The 17,821-nt window shown below is 57.8% G+C and overlaps 1 protein-coding gene across 1 annotated transcript in view; it reads left to right on the forward strand.

Moving 5' to 3' along the window:
* The window catches only part of VAC14 (VAC14 component of PIKFYVE complex), a 90,596-nt gene that overhangs the window by 40,828 nt on the left and 31,947 nt on the right, over nt 1-17,821 (forward strand). The window contains exons 13-14 of the mRNA XM_084906716.1: nt 2,731-2,887; nt 14,415-14,547. Coding sequence (XP_084762842.1) covers nt 2,731-2,887; nt 14,415-14,547 — 290 coding nt within the window. The remainder of the gene's footprint in view (nt 1-2,730; nt 2,888-14,414; nt 14,548-17,821) is intronic.

The raw sequence follows: 17,821 nt of genomic DNA on the forward strand, positions 1-17,821 counted from the left end.
TTCCCCAGCCCCCAGCCCCCCCCCCCGCCTGTTGCCATGGTAATGGCAGGCACTCCTGTTCCTGCAGAATATTGCTTTCTTGTAACCTCCCTCTCCCTTCCTCCCCCCCCCCCCACTTCTTTCTCTCACACAAAAAAGAAAGCACAAGTGTTTTATATTCATTTTGCAAAAAGCTGTGTAGCGCATACTAATTGGCGTGGCTTCCTCCCGCTTAAGCCTTTCCCGTCCTCGGAGCCAGGATTACAGGCCAGGCCGGCATGGGCCCAGCCACTGCTCGGGAAGGAGGGCCAGCCCGGTTTCAGAGGCCAAGCAGCCGTCTGTAGCCCAGGGCCTCTCGCCCGGGTCTTAAGCAGGTGCCTCGTAAGCATGGCTGCTGAGGTCACCCTGTCCTTGACCTAGAGCTTCCTGTGGGGTCCGCAGGGGGTGGAGCACCAAATCTGGACACACAGACTCAAAGCCACGTCCGGCTGGAGGGTTGTCCCTCTGTTGCCCGGTCCCAGGGCCCCTGTTGGCATCACCTGCCAAGGCCTTCCCTCCCTAGGGGCCTCCTGGCTGCTGAGGCAGAGCCTTGGCCTCGGCCTCAGAAGTGTGGATCTGAAGCATCAGGTTCAGCCTGGGCTGAGTGGGGTTTGCTGGTCAGCTGGGGGAGGACCAGCGATCCTGGTTGTCAGAGAGCCACCGTGCAGCCCCAGAGTGGCACCCCAGCTCCCCTCCTCAAGGCATCCCTTGCCCTCCATTTTGACAGCTCCTTCCTCTCTTTGCCTGTAGGAGGCTGGGGGTCTGAAAAAGCAGTGTGTGTGTGTGTGTGTGTGTGTGTGTGTGTGTGTGACACACCACCACATGTGGTGTGACCCCAAGCTGGGCTGTCTGAGGACCAGAGATAAATTTTTTAATATGTAAGCAACAAGGGAGTGGCTGGGATTGCTGCAGGAACCTGTAGGTAATATTTCCGGCTTTAATTGTCCAATTGAAGTGTAATTTGCATTCATTTGCCATTTGGTGTTAAACTTCCTAAAATAAGAAAATTCGCAGTGTGAAATATGCAGCGTTGCTGGCTGCACTCCCCAGTGGAACCGGAGGAGGTGGTGCAGAGACACGCAATGCAGATCCCCTGGGTGAGGGGGCGGGGGCGGGGTTTGAGGTCTGCAGCCCTCATGTGTGCACCGTCCCTACGCCAGGACTCACTCACTTGCTGCATTTGACAGCCTGGGGTTTGCTGCCTGGAGGCTGAGTGCCCCTGTGCCCCTGCTCTGCTGCCCTGGGAGGCGGGGCCTGTGGCTCTGAGGAGTGAGTGGCAGGAGGGGTGCAATGGGGCTGGCAGGTGCCAGGAGATGTAAAGACACAGAGGTTGCCCTTCGACCCCCTTGGCCCTCCTGTGAGTCTGAACCTGGTGTGAGATCCTGGGGGTCAGTGAGGGTTCCCCCCTCAGGCCATGGGCTCAGCAAGAGCAGATTACTCAACAAGTACCACTGGATTGGGAATCGGGGTGTCTCTTCGGGATTTTGACTTGGGGTGTTTTTTGAGGTAGAATCCACATACCGTAAAATCACCCTTTTAAAGTACGCAACCCAGCGTTGTCTACTGCATGAGTATACGTTGCCAACGAGGTTGTGCAACCATCACCGCTAATTCTAGAACATGTTCATCATCCCAGAAAGGAACTCATTAGCAGTCACTCCCTGTGTCTCCCTCCTCCTGCCTCTGGCAACCTCTAATCTCCTTTCTGTCTCTGTGGATTCGCCTGTTCTGGACATTTCGCATAAATGGAATCATCATACAGGATGTGACCTGCACATCTGGCTTCTCTCACTCAGCAAAGTTTTTTGAGGTTCGTCCGTGTTGGGGGTGTATCAGAGCCTCATTCCTTAATATCGCCAGATAGCATTCCCTGGCGTGGATATGGGGGTGTCAGTCAGTGGGCGTATGGGTTGTTTCCGCTTCCCGGCTGTGATGTGTGCTGCTCCGTGAGCGCTCCTTTGGAAGCCTGTGTGTGGACGTGTTCTCAGCCCTGTTGGGAGTCACCAGGTTTCACTCTTGGAGGCACAGTTGGCCCGCTTCTTGCCTCGCTGTTTGATTTGGACAAGTCACTCCCCCACCTGGACTCCCTGGTCTCCTTCTGCCTCCCTGACGTTTACACGGTGACGTGCTTGGATAGTCGGGCATCCGAGTGCAAATCCTGCGAGGTGGGGCCCTCACTGCTCTGCTGTCTGTTCCCACATCTCACCCTCTGTGTCCTTCCTGCCCCTGCTGGAGCAGAAAGCCCTCTGGGGGCCTCCCTCGATGGCAGCAGAGGCCTGGGCCTTGCTGCTTCTGGACCGAATCCTACCTGGGCTCTGGGCCTGGGCACCAGGCAGGCAGCCCTTGCTCCTGCCTTCCACCTGGACTGCTTAGCGGCCACACTTCTCATGGATGCGTTCTCTGCAGGCCCAACGGTCAGACTTCCAAATGTGCAGAAGGGCAGGGTTACAGGCTACCAGGCCTCAGATCGAGCTTCCAGGCCTCAGATCGAGCTTCCTTCCTGCAGTCGCTCCCGTCCACTGCCTGTGTTCTCTTCAGTTCGATCCTTTGTATTGATAGAACGTTTTGGGCCCCGTCATAGCCATAGTCTTGGCCACTCTCTCGGGCCTGTCGCCCTCTGCAGACCCCTCCCTGCCTCCTGGAGGAGGCTCTCTCTCCAGCCACTGCTGCCTGTGGAGGTCCTTGTCCCTCATCCTCTGCTTTTCTCCCCAGGTTATCCTGAAGGATCTGGAGGTGCTGGCAGAAATCGCTTCCTCCCCTGCAGGCCAGACAGAGGACCCAGGCCCCCTCGATGGCCCTGACCTCCGGGCCAGCCACTCCGAGCCTCAGGTGCCCACCCCTGGCAGGCCCGGCCTGCTGAGCACTCCCAGTAAGTATTCCCCTGGTGCGTCCAGCCTCGGGGACCCTGGGAACACCGGCGCTCGGTCTCGTCCTGGGCTGGGCCGTCCTCGGGGCTGTCCCTCTCGAGCAGGGGTCCTCAAACTTTTTAAAGTGGGGGCCAGATCACGGTCCCTCAGAGAGCTGGAGGGCCGGACTATATGAACTACTAATTCCTACTGTAACACCTTGGCTGCGCTCACTGCCCAAAAAACCTGGCGGGCAGGATCAGACTCCTCTGTGGGCCGCATGTGGCCCGCGGGCCATAGTTTGAAGACCCCTGCTCTCGAGTCTGGGAGTTGTGCCAGGGTGTGAGGGTCAGGGACGGCCATGGTCCAGGAGGCAGGTGGGCCTTGCCATGCTGCCGCCTCCTGGCTCACACTGCAGCCCCCGTAAGAGACGCTTAGTCCCTGCCCCTCACCTCCCTGCACCTTTCGTCCTGTGAGCCACTGGCTTAATGTGAAACCATCTGAGTCAGCCATTGGCTTCTCCCTGGGGCGGCGTCTCCCTGGTCAGGAATCCAGGAGCTCTGGAGTCGGAGCTCACAGGTGGGAGACTAGGCAGCCATTTCCTTCCTCACCGAGAGGCTAAAAATAGCTCTCAACATGGCAGGCAGCCCAGGCAAGAGACAGTGTAATTCAAACAGCGTGTTTCCGGGAGTGCTTGGCCATGAGGGTGGCGTGGCCTTCCTGGTGCTCCCCCTTGGAGCTCCTTCCAGACACCAGGTGGCCCTTCTCCCAGGCCAGGGCTCCTCCCAGCACCCTTCTCCCAGGCAGACCCCAGTTCCCTCCAGGGGTGCGAGTCCGTGGGAAAGCGCCCAGCGGGCCGTGGGTGTTTGCCTGGGGTCTCTGCCCCCTGAGCGGCTCTTGACACCAGGCACCAGGTCCTAGACTGCCCTGCTCTGGTGCAGAAGCCAAGTGTCAGGTACATTTGGGGCCCATCGGCAGCAGCTCCCCTCCTGCAGCCCCACCCCTGGAACACCTGCAGGCCTGCCTGCGCAGGGCTGTGAGATCGTCACGGAGACCGCGCATGAAAGGGTCTCCCGGTGACACTTAGCATCAAGCCCCACCCTGTCCTTGCAGCAGGGTGTCCCATAGGACCCCAGGCTCTCGGCTGCCACCGCTGCACACGCCCTGCCTGCAGCTGGTCCCAAGTCCCAGCTGTCCCTGTAAAGTAAGGGAGGAGTGAGGGGCTAGCGGTAGGCCAGCCTCCTTCTCGTTTCCCCAGGATGCAGGGGTTTCCTTGCCAACGAGCCGGTTTCCTCTGGGCAGTCAGAGGCCATAGTGAGGGAGGCACCCACATCCTGACTCAGGACCCCTGTGTGGTTCCCACCCTCTGTCCCACAGCCTAGGACTCCGCTCTTCATCCTTTGTCTTCCTGTCAGCACTTGGTCAGCCTGAAGTCCCAGGACCGCTGGCAGGACAGGTTGAGTGGGGGTAGAGCCTCATGAGAGGGGAGGACCACAGGCTCCTCCTTGGAGAGGGCGGGCCTGGAGGGTGGGGACAGGCCGGCAGTGGCACCTGACTACCAGGAGGAAGCGCCGCGGGGCCCCGGCCAGCCTCATCCCCTGTGGGAGCAGCGCTCTCCCTGGTGTGAGAAGCGGAAAGCTGAGGCAGCGCAGCCCCAGGCAGGGAGGACACCTTGACCTCCCACAACTGTGCTCCCTCCAAAGGGTGGCTTTTATCTCCCTCCCTGGCACAGAGAAGTGCCGCCGGAGCCCTGCAGGCCAGTGTGCACCCAGGGTCTGCTGGCCCGGCCCATCATGACTGAAGTGCTTACTTGCTGGTGGAGGGATGGGCCAGAGAAACAGCTGTGAGGGGCCCAGGTCACTCTGGAAATTCCAGGAGAGGCCCTGTGGGAGCAAGGGCTGGGGGTACTTGGATGGCAAAGCACTCACCCCAGCTCCTGTCCCCACCAACATGGGTGGGCCACTGATGAGTCTCAGGCAGTAGTCTCAGCAAGGCTGTAGGACCACCCTCATCAGCCAGGGGCTCACCCGGAGGCATAGACAAGCCAAGTGAGCCGGACGGGAGGGAGTTCCATCCCGGGAAGAACACCAAGGAAGTGCTGCAGCCAACAGTGCTTCCTGCTGCGTGGAGTCCCAGCGCCGAGGGCCACACGCTCTCAGCCTGAGACTCGTGCACTCCAAGGAGTGGGGACCACCTCTGCACGTGCGTCCGCAGCTGGCACGAGATTTTTCAAATGGGTCCGTGATTTTATTTTATTTTTTTTTAATATATTTTATTGATTTTACACAGAGAGGAATTGAGAGGGATAGAGAGTTAGAAACGTCGATGAGAGAGAAACATCAACCAGCTGCCTCTTGCACACACCGCCCCCCCCCCCCCCCCCCCCCCCGCACTGGGGATGTGCCCGCAACCAACGTACATGCCCTTGACCGGAATCGAACCTGGGACCTTTCAGTCCACAGGCCGACGCTCTAGCCACTGAGCCAAACCGGTTTGGGCGGGTCCGTGATTTTAAAAGGTCAAGTTCACAGCGGTAATAGAAGAGCAGGGGAAGCCAGAGCCGGGCGCAGCCGCCTTAGGGAGGGCACGCGGCAGGCCCTCGTTGGTGAGGGCGGCTGTCAGGTCTGAAAGCGCTCCGCAGGCTGCTCTTTGTCGAGTTGCTTTTAAGGCACGCAGCCAGCGGGGGGGGGGGGGGGGGCATTCTGTTTCCACCTGGCTGTGCCCATGGGCAGTGGCCACAAGGCCAGACCCTCCCGTTTGGGTTCTGCTTTCCTCTGGCTCTCCAGGGCACCGCTCTGAGAACTCACAGGCTGCATTGCCACGTCGCTTTAGGGTAGATCCTCCCACCCCATAAAGGAACTTTCTGGAAAGCCAAGGAGGCAGGGAACCTAGCAAAGATGAAATCAGTGATGTTTCTAGGGAATCGAATGGCCTGCCTGGGTGCTGGGTCCAGAAACTCAGATGGTGCGGATTGAGTGGGGGGGCCGGGGGAGCGGGGCCCATCGCACGCCTGGATGGGGCTGTGTTGGCCTGAGTGTGCAGCAGCAGGGTCCCCGGGGCTGCAAGGCAGAGCTGCCCACACGGGATTTTCCTCTCGCCGTCCCAGTGTAAACATCTCCCTCCCGGGCGGAGCTGTGTGGGCTGAGGCCGTGGTGTCGCTTCTCGCACGCCCCCTTCACTCCTGACCTTTGCAGAGGCCCCGGCGGGGAGGAGGCCTCCTCTGGGGCGGTCGGGAGGGAGCCGGCAGAGGGACACGGTCTCCCTGGGACTGACTTGGTGAAATGAAACCAACAGCCCTGGTCTCCTGTGACTTGGCAACTCCTGGGCCTCCTCTGCCTATCTCTCCTCGGGGGGACGAGGCTGAGCCCCCCTCAGACCGACCCAGGGCCTGACCCTGAGCCTGCACAGACGGCGCGGCAGGAGCAGGCGGCTCTGGGGCCGCTGTCCTGTCAGAGACAGGCCTGGCCGGCCCGGGGCTTGGACATCCCAGCTGCGGAGGGGAGCCGCCTGCCAAGCACAGCAGCAGTGTGGCAATCGGGGCCGGAGGTCACCTCAGGACTGATGTTTACCCCTAAAGCCCAGTTTCCCCTGTCCTCCCCTCTGGCCACGGGCCCACCCTCGGCGGGAATAAAACTGCTTACATCAGGGCTCTCCGGTCCAAGGTGGAGTATGACCCCAGCTCTGAGAACATGGACAAAAATGGGATGTTCTGCTTCTGTTTGGTTCCTTATAAGCCCAGGCTGGGGTGGCCAAAAGCAGAAAGAAGTTCTAGAAAAAAACCTAGAAAGCAGTCCCTGGGCGCTTTTCCCAGTAACAACTGTGCCTGTGAAGTGTGGAGCTCCCGTGAGGACCGGGCTGCTCTGCGCGCTCGCCGCGTGCTCAGCACCTCGCCGTGGGTGAGCTGGCTCAGCTCACCGAGAGACCACCACTGCCGTCACTGCGACCGGCAGGCGCCGCCCCTGGCCTCGCCGGAGCCCGCTCTCTGCCCCCCACGCTCTCTGCCCCCCACGCTCGGGAGCCCCTGTGAGCCCCAGCCTTGCCCAGCACTGGACTCTTCCACCGCCCGAGGGAGGAGCAGAGCAGTGGCAGCCAGGCCGGCAGTCTCCTATGGGTACAGGGTTGTGACCCCAATCTGACAGTTCTTAGCGATGGCCCTCTTAGCAGTGACTTCATAGACACCACTCCGGCCCTCAGGTGACCTCTTGCGCCTCTTCCTCCATCTCCTGCAGCCACACCAGACCGGGTCCCAGCCCCCAAGAGCCTTCTCCCCACACGCTGTGGTCAGGCGCCGGGGCTGGGAAGATCTGGGTTCACCGTCCATCTGTGCCCCCCTGCCCTGAGACCTGGGGCAAGTGTCCTGCCTCGGTGCCCCCCCTCCCTCCTCCGTTAATTGGGCGATGGGTGCTTTGGGGCTCTCTCTGTGAGCTCTTGTGTGGACGGCGCTAAGACCGTGTGAGTGCTGCCTCTGCTTCGGTCCTCGTTATGGCGCTCAGGTGCTCTCCTCTGTGGGGCTTTCAGGAGAACCGGGGCCCGGCTCTGCCCTCCCACCCATCACTGAGTGCATGGTGCTGGGGGGTCACATCTGTTTCCCTCCCGGCCATGACCTCTGAGACCTGGGTTCTCAAGGTGCAGGCTCTGCAGCCTCAGCGTCGCCTGGAAGGTCATCAGAAATGGAGGCACTAGGGCCCACCCTAGCCTCAGAGTCGCATTTTGTCAGGATCGCAGGGGCCTTGTGTGCTCCCCGCAGTTAGAGAAGCGCCAGCTCAGCCCGCAGGTCTGTGGTGCTCACCTCTGAACCCCGTCGGTGCCGCCTTTCAGAGCCATTACAATGGGGGCACCAGAGCTGGGCCTGAGGCTCACCTTGCACCACTGCCCAGGCCTTTACCAGCCACCAGATGGAGAGCCCGGGCCCGTCCTACCCAAGCCCATTGCTGCTGACAGTCTGAGGGCCCTTCCCCCTTCCCGTCTCCAGCACTGCCCGTGGCCCCAGCTGCTTGCTCCACGGCCCTGCAGCTCTCCCTGGAGCAGCCCTCTCCACTGCCATATCTGCTTCTGGTTCCTCTCGGACCCGCTGGGGCCCATTAGCTTATCTCTCGCTCTGAACCAGGCAGCTGGAAACCTCCTGGATTTGGGCGGCTGCCCAGGGCAGAAGGCTCCCTGACCTCAGCTGGGCTCTCCCCCAGATTGCGCAGGCTCCACAGCCCCCGAGACCCCGTTTCACAAGAGCCCGGGGAAGCTAGCCCCTCCCCAGCTTGACCCCCTTGATTCCAAACCAGCCTCCCAACCCCACAGCCCCCTCCTCTGAGCACTTCCTGTGCCAGGAACCGTTAAGCTCCTTCTCCCCGTGAGGCTCACAGACAGGAACCGCCACCCTGGGGAAGGTGTCACTTCCTGAGACTGCCTGCCAGTTAGCGACGGGGCCTGGGTCTCCTCTGGGTCCCCTGGCCCTTCCCCGCATCCTCAGGGCGGGGGACCCGCTCCCACCGGAGGGGCCGGGGGGAGACAGACAGGAGGGTGGGAGTGGAGCAGGACCCCGCTGGGCCTGGGCTGGGCGGCCAATGTTTTCCCATCTGGTTTTGTTGAACTGTAACTCACGTTGTGTATTGAGGCCAGAGCTATTTTTATCCCGACATGTGAGGCTCCTTCACGTCATAGCCACAAAACTCAATCCAAAACATCCCAGGGAAGGTTGTTTGTGAGCCGTTCTGCAGATTCTCATGTCGCCACATCAGGTTTCACTTAGCAACATCTGCGGGGCCGGCTCCCTGGCCGCCCACCCCACCGGCCTGGTTTTGTGTACCGAGTGCTCCCGACGGCATCTGTCTGCCCCTGGGCCAGCGGCCGTCACGTGTGCTTCCTGCCAGAGCCCGCTTCTCCCAACCAGAAAGGCGAGGCGGGCGACATTCGGCTGCGGGACTGGCCCTCAGCGGGATTAAGGAACAAAACTCCTCAGCCCCCCATCGGGCACCTCACTCCTAAGACCCCTGGGCAGGTTGTTCTCTCTCCCCTCTTCCTGCGTCCCCAGCCAGACGGCTGCTCCTCCTCTCTGGGCCTGGAAGACCGTGGCGCCGTCCAGGTCAACTGAGTAAAAGCCTCTCCGTCCTCAGCAGAGCCTCAGCCCAGGGGAGAGAGTGTGGAGAGCAAGAGCCAGAGCGGGCGAAGTGGCCGTGGAGGGAGGCGCCGAGAGCTCCCGCGGCGTCGGCAGGCAGCCATGAGTTGGTGGAGAGAGGCTGCCATGCCCTGCGGGAGCCTGGGGGGGGTCTGTTCCTTCTCCCCCATCTCCTCCTCCTATGCTGCAGCCCTGCCTGAGAAGCTCTCAGTTCCGCCTCCAGCCACCAGGGCCTGAGGGCCAGGGAGGGCGGAAAAGTGACCAGTGGACCGGCAGGAGGCCAAGGCTGGGCGATGAGGCCCACACCCCGCCCGCAGTGAGCACCGAGACGGGCCCGGCCTTGACCAGCCCACCCAGAAAGTGTCCCCCACCCCGCCCCGCCCCCGCCCCGAGGACTGCCTGCCCACACATGTCTGCCGTTGGGATGGATCTCGCTGAGCTTTATGGGCTCCTGCTCGCTCCTGTAAAGGCTTCGCCTCCGAGGGCAGTGGCCCCGACCAGAGTCCCTCTGGCATGTGGGAGCCTGAAGGGCAGAAGGCTCCACCCCGAAGCTGGAGGCCCAAGCAGGCCAGGCCCAGACAGCTCCCCCAAAGCTCCCCCACACTCTGGCCTCTCGCCAGCCAAGTCTTCGGGAAGGTGGCGGCCCTGCGCTTTGTAGTCTTAAGTGGTGGGAGGCCGAGCCCCACAGGCTGTCCCAGCAGCCACTGCACCGTGAGAAGGCGAGTCCCTGCCGGCTTCTTGGCTTCTCGGTGATAGGGCTCTGCCCCCCACCTCCCACTAAGGGCCGCAGCCCCAGGGCCATCGCGCAGCCTGGACTTCGGGAGTTGCCTGTGTGGCCCTTGGGGAGCTTTGGCTAGGAGGCCTGGGAATGTGTCCAGAGCAGCCCCACGCTTTCTCTCCTGCCGTCTGTGGTCAGCCTGTCAGCCGCGAGGTAGCCGGTCTCCCTCCCTGAATGTGGGTTGGTTAGGGTTACAGGTGAGCCCCTCTCCTCCTTGAAGCCTCCCCCCACTCCCAGTTCTGCAGTCTCCCCGCTCAGAGACAGTCTGGACTCTCCTCCAGCCCTCCGCCATTCGCTCTGAGGCTCAGCGGGCAGAACAACATTCAGTATCTGGGTTATGGCATGTTTGCTGATAGCTGCCCCTATTTATTGGACCGTGAGGCAGGCTCCAGGCCCAGCACATTACATGTTTTGTCCCATTTAATAGGGGTTCTTGTTGCCCCCACTCTACAGGTGAGGAAACTGAGGCTTAGACTTAGCCATGGCTGCACAGCCAGTTAGTGGAAGAGTGAACATCTGACCTGAACTCGGGTCTGATGGACGCCCAAGCTGAGCACTTATGCCGTACTCAGTGCTTCCCACTGCCCCTCTGAGGCCAGAACAGCCATCGCGTCTCCCCAGTGCCTGCCCAAGACACCCTGCCCCCGGGGAACGGAGACTGTGGCCCCAGTTGGGGAGGATTTCTTTATGGCTTTTGTCTGTGTTGGTCCCTTTGTCCTTTGGAATGCTTGGGAGCCTGCATGGCACTAGGCCTAGAAATGGGGTGGAACGGGAGTGCACATACAGAAGCAAGAAGGGGACAGGGACATCACAAACAAGCACCCAGTGAGCTTGTCCACACCCACCTCCACTGAGCGAGGGGGTGGCCCAGCCTCCAAGCTAGGCCCCCACAGGCAGCCCAATTCATAGCCTCAGTGTGGAGAGTGAGGAGGGGCCGAGAGGCAGCTGGGCCGCCTCAACAGCTGTACCTGCAGCCACCTCCTCAGAGATCAACTCCAGCTGGGCCTGGGGTAACACGATCTGTAAGAATGTGACACTTGATTCTGCAAACAGCCCCGCGGGGCCAGGGCGCAGAGACTGTTTGCCATTCCAGAGTCACCCAGGATCTCCCGGGCCAGGCTGTTCCGGGCAGGAGCCCAGAACAACACACTGCAAACAAGTCCAGTGAGGCCCACGCTTGAACTGGGCTTCTCACGCGGCCCTACACGGGGCCGTCAGAGCTGTCTAGGTGGTTCTGAGGAGAGGACAGTGCTTTGAAGGTGTGGCTCCTGATAAGAAATCCTTCCACAGTAATTCACAGGCTGCATTTCCAGTTCCCACCACTTGCCCAGAAGCACCAGGGGGAAGATGTAAGGGAAGTCTGAGCTCAGCAAAAAGACGTTCTACAGGGAGAAGGTTGGGCTGGCCATAGCACCTGGTGACGTCACCGCAGGGAGCCCCTCTGCGGCCGGCTTCCAGTGCTCTGGGTGGTTCCTGCTGGTGCTCTGGGCTGAGCCTCCTAGGAACTCGACTCCCAGTCGTCCCCACATTGTGCCTGTTTCACGCTGGTGTGTGGCCATCCTCGCCCTGGTCTGGGGAGGAAGTCATGATGGCCAGAGAGAGGCCAGCCTGGAAAGTGATGGCCCAGATCCTCGTCAGCCCTCAGCCTCCTCCCGCGGCCTCCCTCGGTGCCAGACTCCAGCTGAAGCCGAACGAGTTCTGAGTACCTAACGTCGTGTGGTGATTATAGTTAATAATACTGTGTTATATACTTGAAAGTTGCTAAGAGTAGATCTTAAATGTCCTCACCACAAAAAAGGATGGTAATTATATGAAGTGGTGGGAGTGCTAGCTAATGCTATGGTTGTAAGCATTTTGCAATATATAAGTGTATCAAATCAACAGCCACACAGTAAACTTACACAGTGTTATATGTCAATTTCATCCCGATAAAGCTGGAAAAAATTAAAATACAAAAAATGAATAAAGCATCTACAAAAACTTTTTATATACGGGACAACTGGATATTCATCCACATGCAAAAAGATATTAACTTGGACTCCTTAAAAAAAAATTTTTTTTTTTTACAAGAAACCAAATCATAAATCTCTCTGACCTCGGATTAGATAGCAGTTTCTTAGATACAACACCAAAAGCACAAACAACCAAAAAAAGAAATAGATAAGTTAGAATTCATCCAAGTCTCAAAAATTGTGCTTGAAAGGACATTATCAAGAAAGTGAAGACATCCCACAGAATTGGAAAAAGCATTTGCAAATCATATATCTGATAAGAGACTTGTATCTGATATACAGATAACTGTTACAACAACAATGAAAAGATAAGTAACTCAGTTTTAAAATAGGCCAGTTGCTCAGTGGTTAGGCCCTCAGATTGGAGGGTCTTGGGTTTGATTCCTGATAAAGGGCACGTACATCAGCTGCAGGCTCAATCTCTGGCCCCCGGTCAGGGCACGTGTGGGAAATAACCAATCAATGTGTCTCTCTCACCTTTTTCTCTTTCTCTCTGTCTCTCCCTTTCCCCTTCCCCTCCTGCACTTTCTAAGAAAAAAAAAAAAATATCTCAGGATAAAAAATAAAAAAAAGTAGACACACAAGGTTTGAATAGACATTTCTCCAAAGAAGATATACAAATAGCCAATAAGCACAAGAAAAGATGGTCAACATCATTAATCCTTAGAGAAATGCAAATCAAACCCACAATGAGATACCACCTCCCATCCACTAGGAGGGCTATAATCAAAAATAGATAGCCGAAACCGGTTTGGCTCAGTGGTAGAGCGTCGGTCTGCAGGCTGAAAGGTCCCAGGTTCGATTCCGGTCAAGGGCATGTACATTAGTTGCGGGCACATCCCCAGTAGGGGGTGTGCAGGAGGCAACTGGTCTGTTTCTCTCTCATCAACGTTTCTAGCTCTCTATCTCCCTTCCTCTCTGTAAAAAATCAATAAAATATATTTTAAAAAAATAGATAACAAGTATTGGCGAGAATGTGGAGAAATTGGAGCTCTCTGCATGGCTGATGGGAATGTAAAATGGTGCAGTAAAGTCTAGCAGTTCCTCAAAAGTTTACACATAGAGGGTGACTGATCCAGAAATTCCGCTCCTGGGCATATGCTAGTAACCAAGAAAAAGGGAAACGTGTTCACACAAAACCTTATATATGAATATTGACAGCAGCATCATTCTTAATAAACCAAAAGTAGAAACAACCAAATGGTCTACCAACTGATGAATGGATGAAGTATGTTTTATCCATTCAGTGGGATATTATTCAGATGTAAAAATGAGGGGGGAAATGGAGAATGGAAGCTAATGGCTACAGAGTTTCTTTGGGGGCTGACAAAAATGATCTGGAATTAGTGCCGACAGATGCCCATCTTAGTGAATATACTGCACACCACTGAGTTGTGCAAGTTAGGACTTGATGGTGTGTGAATTATCTCTCACTTGAACTGTTCTCTTTGTAATGTCCTGTGATATTTTGGGCAGACGGAGTGAGGATTCCTACCATCACGAACACCTCTTTCCAGCAGTGCTTGTTGGAGTCAGTATGTGTTAGCAAGGAAAAAGGGGAAACGCAAGGAGTATATTGGGGTGTGTGAATACACTATGAAGGGATCATCCATGCATTCCGTCAGCCCTGCCCTTGTCCCCTCCTCTCCCTTCCTTGGTGCTGGATGCTGGATGTAGGGTGACGTGGGGACGGGTGGCCCTCAGTGTGTTCTCAGCTAGGACACATCAGAGGGAGACCTCCATTGTGCTTCTGGTTGGTCCTAAGGCCAACTGCAGGCTTTGAAAGTCTTCAGAGTACGATTCTAAAAGAGATTCTTTACCTGAAGATGAGGAAGAATGTCTGATTTCAAAACATTGGGTGCATCCCTGGCCCATGTGGCTCAGTTGGTTGGGTGTTGTCCTGTGCACCGAAAGGTCGCAGGTTTGGTCCCTGGTCAGAGCACACGCCTGGGTTGAAGGCTTGATCCCCAAAAGGGGACCTGCAAGAGGCAGCCAGTCGATGTTTCTCTCTCACATCAATGTTCTTATCTCTCCCTCTCCCTTCCTCTCTCTCTCTAAAGCCAATAAAAATATATTTAAAAAAACATTGGGTGCAGAGTAAAACATCGGTCACATTTCATAGAATGTGCTGTCTCTAATCTAGTGGTGTGGGCACAGTTCCTCTTTGCTCAGTCACGCTGGGAAAGGAGTGTGGCTTTGCCTCTCCAGGTGTGACAGTTTGAGATTGTGGACCTGTCTTGCCCCTTTTTTCTCTTTGACTTGTCATTTGTCAGTTGGCCAAAATAAAGGCCATATTTTATTAATTGAGATAATGAGTAGCAGTTTATTTTTTTAAATTACATAACACGTAGCAGAGGGTCTTACAGATAGGCAGTGTGCACTAAGTGGCTGGGTTGACTGGGGGGGGGCGCGGGGGGGAGAACAAGTCAGGGGTATGTGTGTAGTAAGCAGAGTTGCTTGGACATACCTGTGTAGCTCTTGTTTTATTGCTGTCAAATGCGGCCCTTGACTGAAGATTTTCCCTCGTGTTGTACCACACAGACCACCACCACCACCTTTTTGGCATTTACAACTGTTTATATCCTGGGGGGTGGGCTGCCCATCGTCCTGTGGACACAGAATAAACCCCAGCTCCATCCCTTCCTCTACAGGTACCAAAGGCTTAGAATGTTCTCCTTCCTCTCCCACCATGAACTCCTACTTCTACAAGTTCATGATCAACCTTCTCAAGAGGTTCAGCAGTGAACGGAAGCTCCTGGAGGTCCGAGGCGCCTTCATCATCAGGTCAGCGTCACCTACTCTCCTCCTCGCCCTGTGCGGTGTCCCATCCGCCACTTTCTCTTTCGTGTCCCTCGTCTCCTTTTCCTGACCTTTGTGTTTGTTCTTCAAAGAAACAAAAAAGGTCCCCGCTTCACACTGGTGGTACTGACTTGAGGCAGGTCACTGTCACCGTTTTCAAACAAATGAATTCGTTTTTTCCGCTTCTGAGACAGTGTTTTCCCTTTGAGGTTGAATATTGTCTCATTGAATGCCCTAGTGGGAGTCTTTGAGGAGTGAGGGAGTAGGTAAGCCAGATGGGCATGAACCAGGCTGTGCCAGGTGACCCACTGCCAACACGGGGCCCAGGGTCGCTGGCAGCGGTGGAGCCAGATACTCGAGTCATGCGAGCCTAGCCCTGGATGGTGCCTGGGCCCCAGCCCCTGTCGCTCAGCGCCTCTCCAACTGTAGCATGGCCAGGTCTGGCCATTTGCCACCTGCTCAGCTCCAAGGAGCAGAGTTAGCAGAAGAGTGACCTTCAGACCAACAAAATCTAGATCTTCCAGGGGGAGGACTTCTCCAAATAGGCTGAGCGGCAGTTCTCTCGGCTCTGGCTGTGTTAGGTCACCCAGGAGGCTTAAGACAGAAGCCGATGGCTGGCCCTCCCCGGATCAGTGAAATCAGAACCTCTGGGGTGATGAGGGTGGTAAAGCCATCCAGATAGACTAACGTGGCCCCAGGCGTCAGGGAGGCTTCGGAGGCCATCGGGAGGACTGGGAGTTGAAGGAGCGTCTGGCCTGTACAGCCTTCAAGGCAGGGAGAAGCATGGAGCGTTCATTTTGCCGTAAACCAGAGGCAAGGGCCCGAGGAGCTCAGCCTTGTGGGCCGGACTAGGGAATGGGGGCCTTACCCAGAGGTCACGGGGAGCCACTGAGAGGGCTTGAGCAGGGAAATGGCGTGACCCGGTTTCTGGTTTAAAAGATGACTGTGCTGCTAGGGGAGGATGGGGGCAGGGGCAGGATGGATATGTGGGAGGCTGCTGTCCAGGTGAGAGATGGTGGCAATTCTTGGGGGAAGGTTAAGAAGCAACTGGATTCAAAAGTACAAGATTTGGTGATCGACTGCAGGAGGGAATGAGGGGAGAGGGAGGGAGGAGTGACACGCAGGACCCTGGTGTGATGGCAGGTGGATGGGATGACAGTCCCTGGGATGGGGGCCCTGGGGGAGGAGCAGGGAGGGAGGAGGGGCCTGTATTTGAATGTAAATGGCTTTGGGAGCGTCAAAGGAAGCGGTTTCTGTGCCTGTCTCTCAAAACAGGGGCCTAGGCCTGAGATACAAATCTGGATGTTGATGGCATAGGCATCCATTCATTCACTCATTCATTCATTTATTCAACAGATTTGACTGAATACTGATTCTGTGTGAGGTACCATTCTGACCTCATGTGCTTGTGGGGTTGTCATTCTTCGGAAGTGAGAACAGTCAGCTGTGAGAGGCAGAGCGCGGAGGGCGGGGGCTGCGCTGAGCCTGAGGAGCCCCCTGTTCCGGCTGGGGAGAAGCCAGGAAGGAGGCTGAGGAGAGGGCCCGGGAGGCAGGGAGAAGCAGAGAAAACGGGGATGGCAGGAGGCAATTGGAGGGAGATGAGGCCCCAAAAGAGTCTTGGGGAGAGAGAGCCCCAGGCCCTTGCTCGCTCGAGGGCTGAGCTTGGCGGTGAGCAACCTGGAGAACAGGCCAAGGATGGAGGCGAAGGGACAGGCCTGCCTCTCCGGAAGGACAAACAGCAGGACCACAGAGTCCCTGCCCTCCCCACAGGTGGCTTTGGGGGTGGGAGGGGTCACCGCACCGTTGGCAGTCGGGGTCGGTCCTTGTTTGTGGCGGGGACTGTGCAGTGTCGGATGATGAGCGGCACCCCTGGTCCCCGCCCACCAGCTGCCCGCAGCACCGCGCCCACCCCGTTCGGACAAACAAAAAAGGCTTCAGACATTTCCAGTGTCTCCTGGGAGCAACATTACCCTGAGTGAGAACCAAGGTTGAGAGGGACAGAAATGGATCCTTGTCCTCATTGGCCCAGGGAGGGAGATTTCCACGGTTTTCCAGCACCTCCGTCGGGGATTGAAGCGGAGGTTAGATGTGGTACCGGAGACCCCCCACCAGGAAAATGCCAGCCTGTCCCCACATGAGTGACAGCTCGCTGTGTGTGGTTTTCCAAATTGCAGAGGTGCCAGCCCTCTGACGAGCCCTCCTTGCCTGGAAGACTTTCAGGAACCAGTGGAGACAGGCCTTCGGAAAGGCATTCATAGCTGCCCTCCTCCCTGGAGGACGGGCTGTAACGGGTTCTCCCATCCTCTCGGCCTCACAGGCCCCATCAGGGGCTGGGCCGCGGGAACTCGGGGGTGAGCAGCACCCCAGACTGCACCGAGCGGCTGTGCGGCCGGGGCCCTGCCTCCGCCCACCTCCCCATTTACAACAGTGAGGCGCCGCTCGCTTTGCAGTGTCTCCCAGGCATCCGGGGCTGGGGAGAATCCTCATTTTGCAGAAGGGAAATGAGAGGAGGCCATGGACCCTTCCGGCTTGGTCGGAGCTGGGCTGCAAACCCCTGCACCCTGCTAACTCCGCAGCTGCCTCTTTGCCCCTTCTGAGAGAGGGCCGAGTCCCGTACCCTGAGTGGTCTGGACAGCCCGAGAGCCAGGACCAGTTGGGTCCAGCTTGTCAGAGGGGCTCCTCCCTCCTGGTGCAGGGCACTCGGTATAGCCAGCATGGTGACCGTTCGCCCTTCTGGGGCTCCTGGGCAAGAGCCTGGCCTCCCTCCTCCCCCCTCTCCCCACCCCCACGCCCCCGCACAGCCCCAGAGGCCTCCTAGCCCTTGGCACTCGCACCGAGAACCAGGGCTGGGCCCTCACACATGTCCCTCTTAGCCCTTGGCTTCAGTTGTTCAGCCTGCTATTACTCTAAGCAGCGCCAGCACCTGTCAGTCCGTGTTCAGGCCGACAGCCACCTGGCCCTTCTGGGCCACGCCAGCACTGTGAACCTGCTGCCCGTTAAGCCAGCGTGCCAGGCCGCAGCCGGCCAGCCCAGGTCACCGTCCAGGCCAGCGGGTGGGCTGTCAGGGCGGCACCGCACAGCGTCAGGCTGGGAGGCAGCCTCGAAGGTGTGCTTTCTCTTCGGCAGAGATCGCTGGGAGGAGCCCTCGGGAGCGGCGGCCTGCCTGCAGGCTTCTCGCCTCATTTCCTTACGTTCTGCTCGGGGCTCTGAGGAGGAGCGTAATCATGGTGCGTGCAGGCTGCTGGGAGGAAGCCGCGGG

The sequence above is a fragment of the Pipistrellus hanaki genome (genome assembly GCF_964339955.1).
Source record: "Pipistrellus hanaki genome assembly, chromosome: 15".
NCBI classification, from domain to species: domain Eukaryota; kingdom Metazoa; phylum Chordata; class Mammalia; order Chiroptera; family Vespertilionidae; genus Pipistrellus; species Pipistrellus hanaki.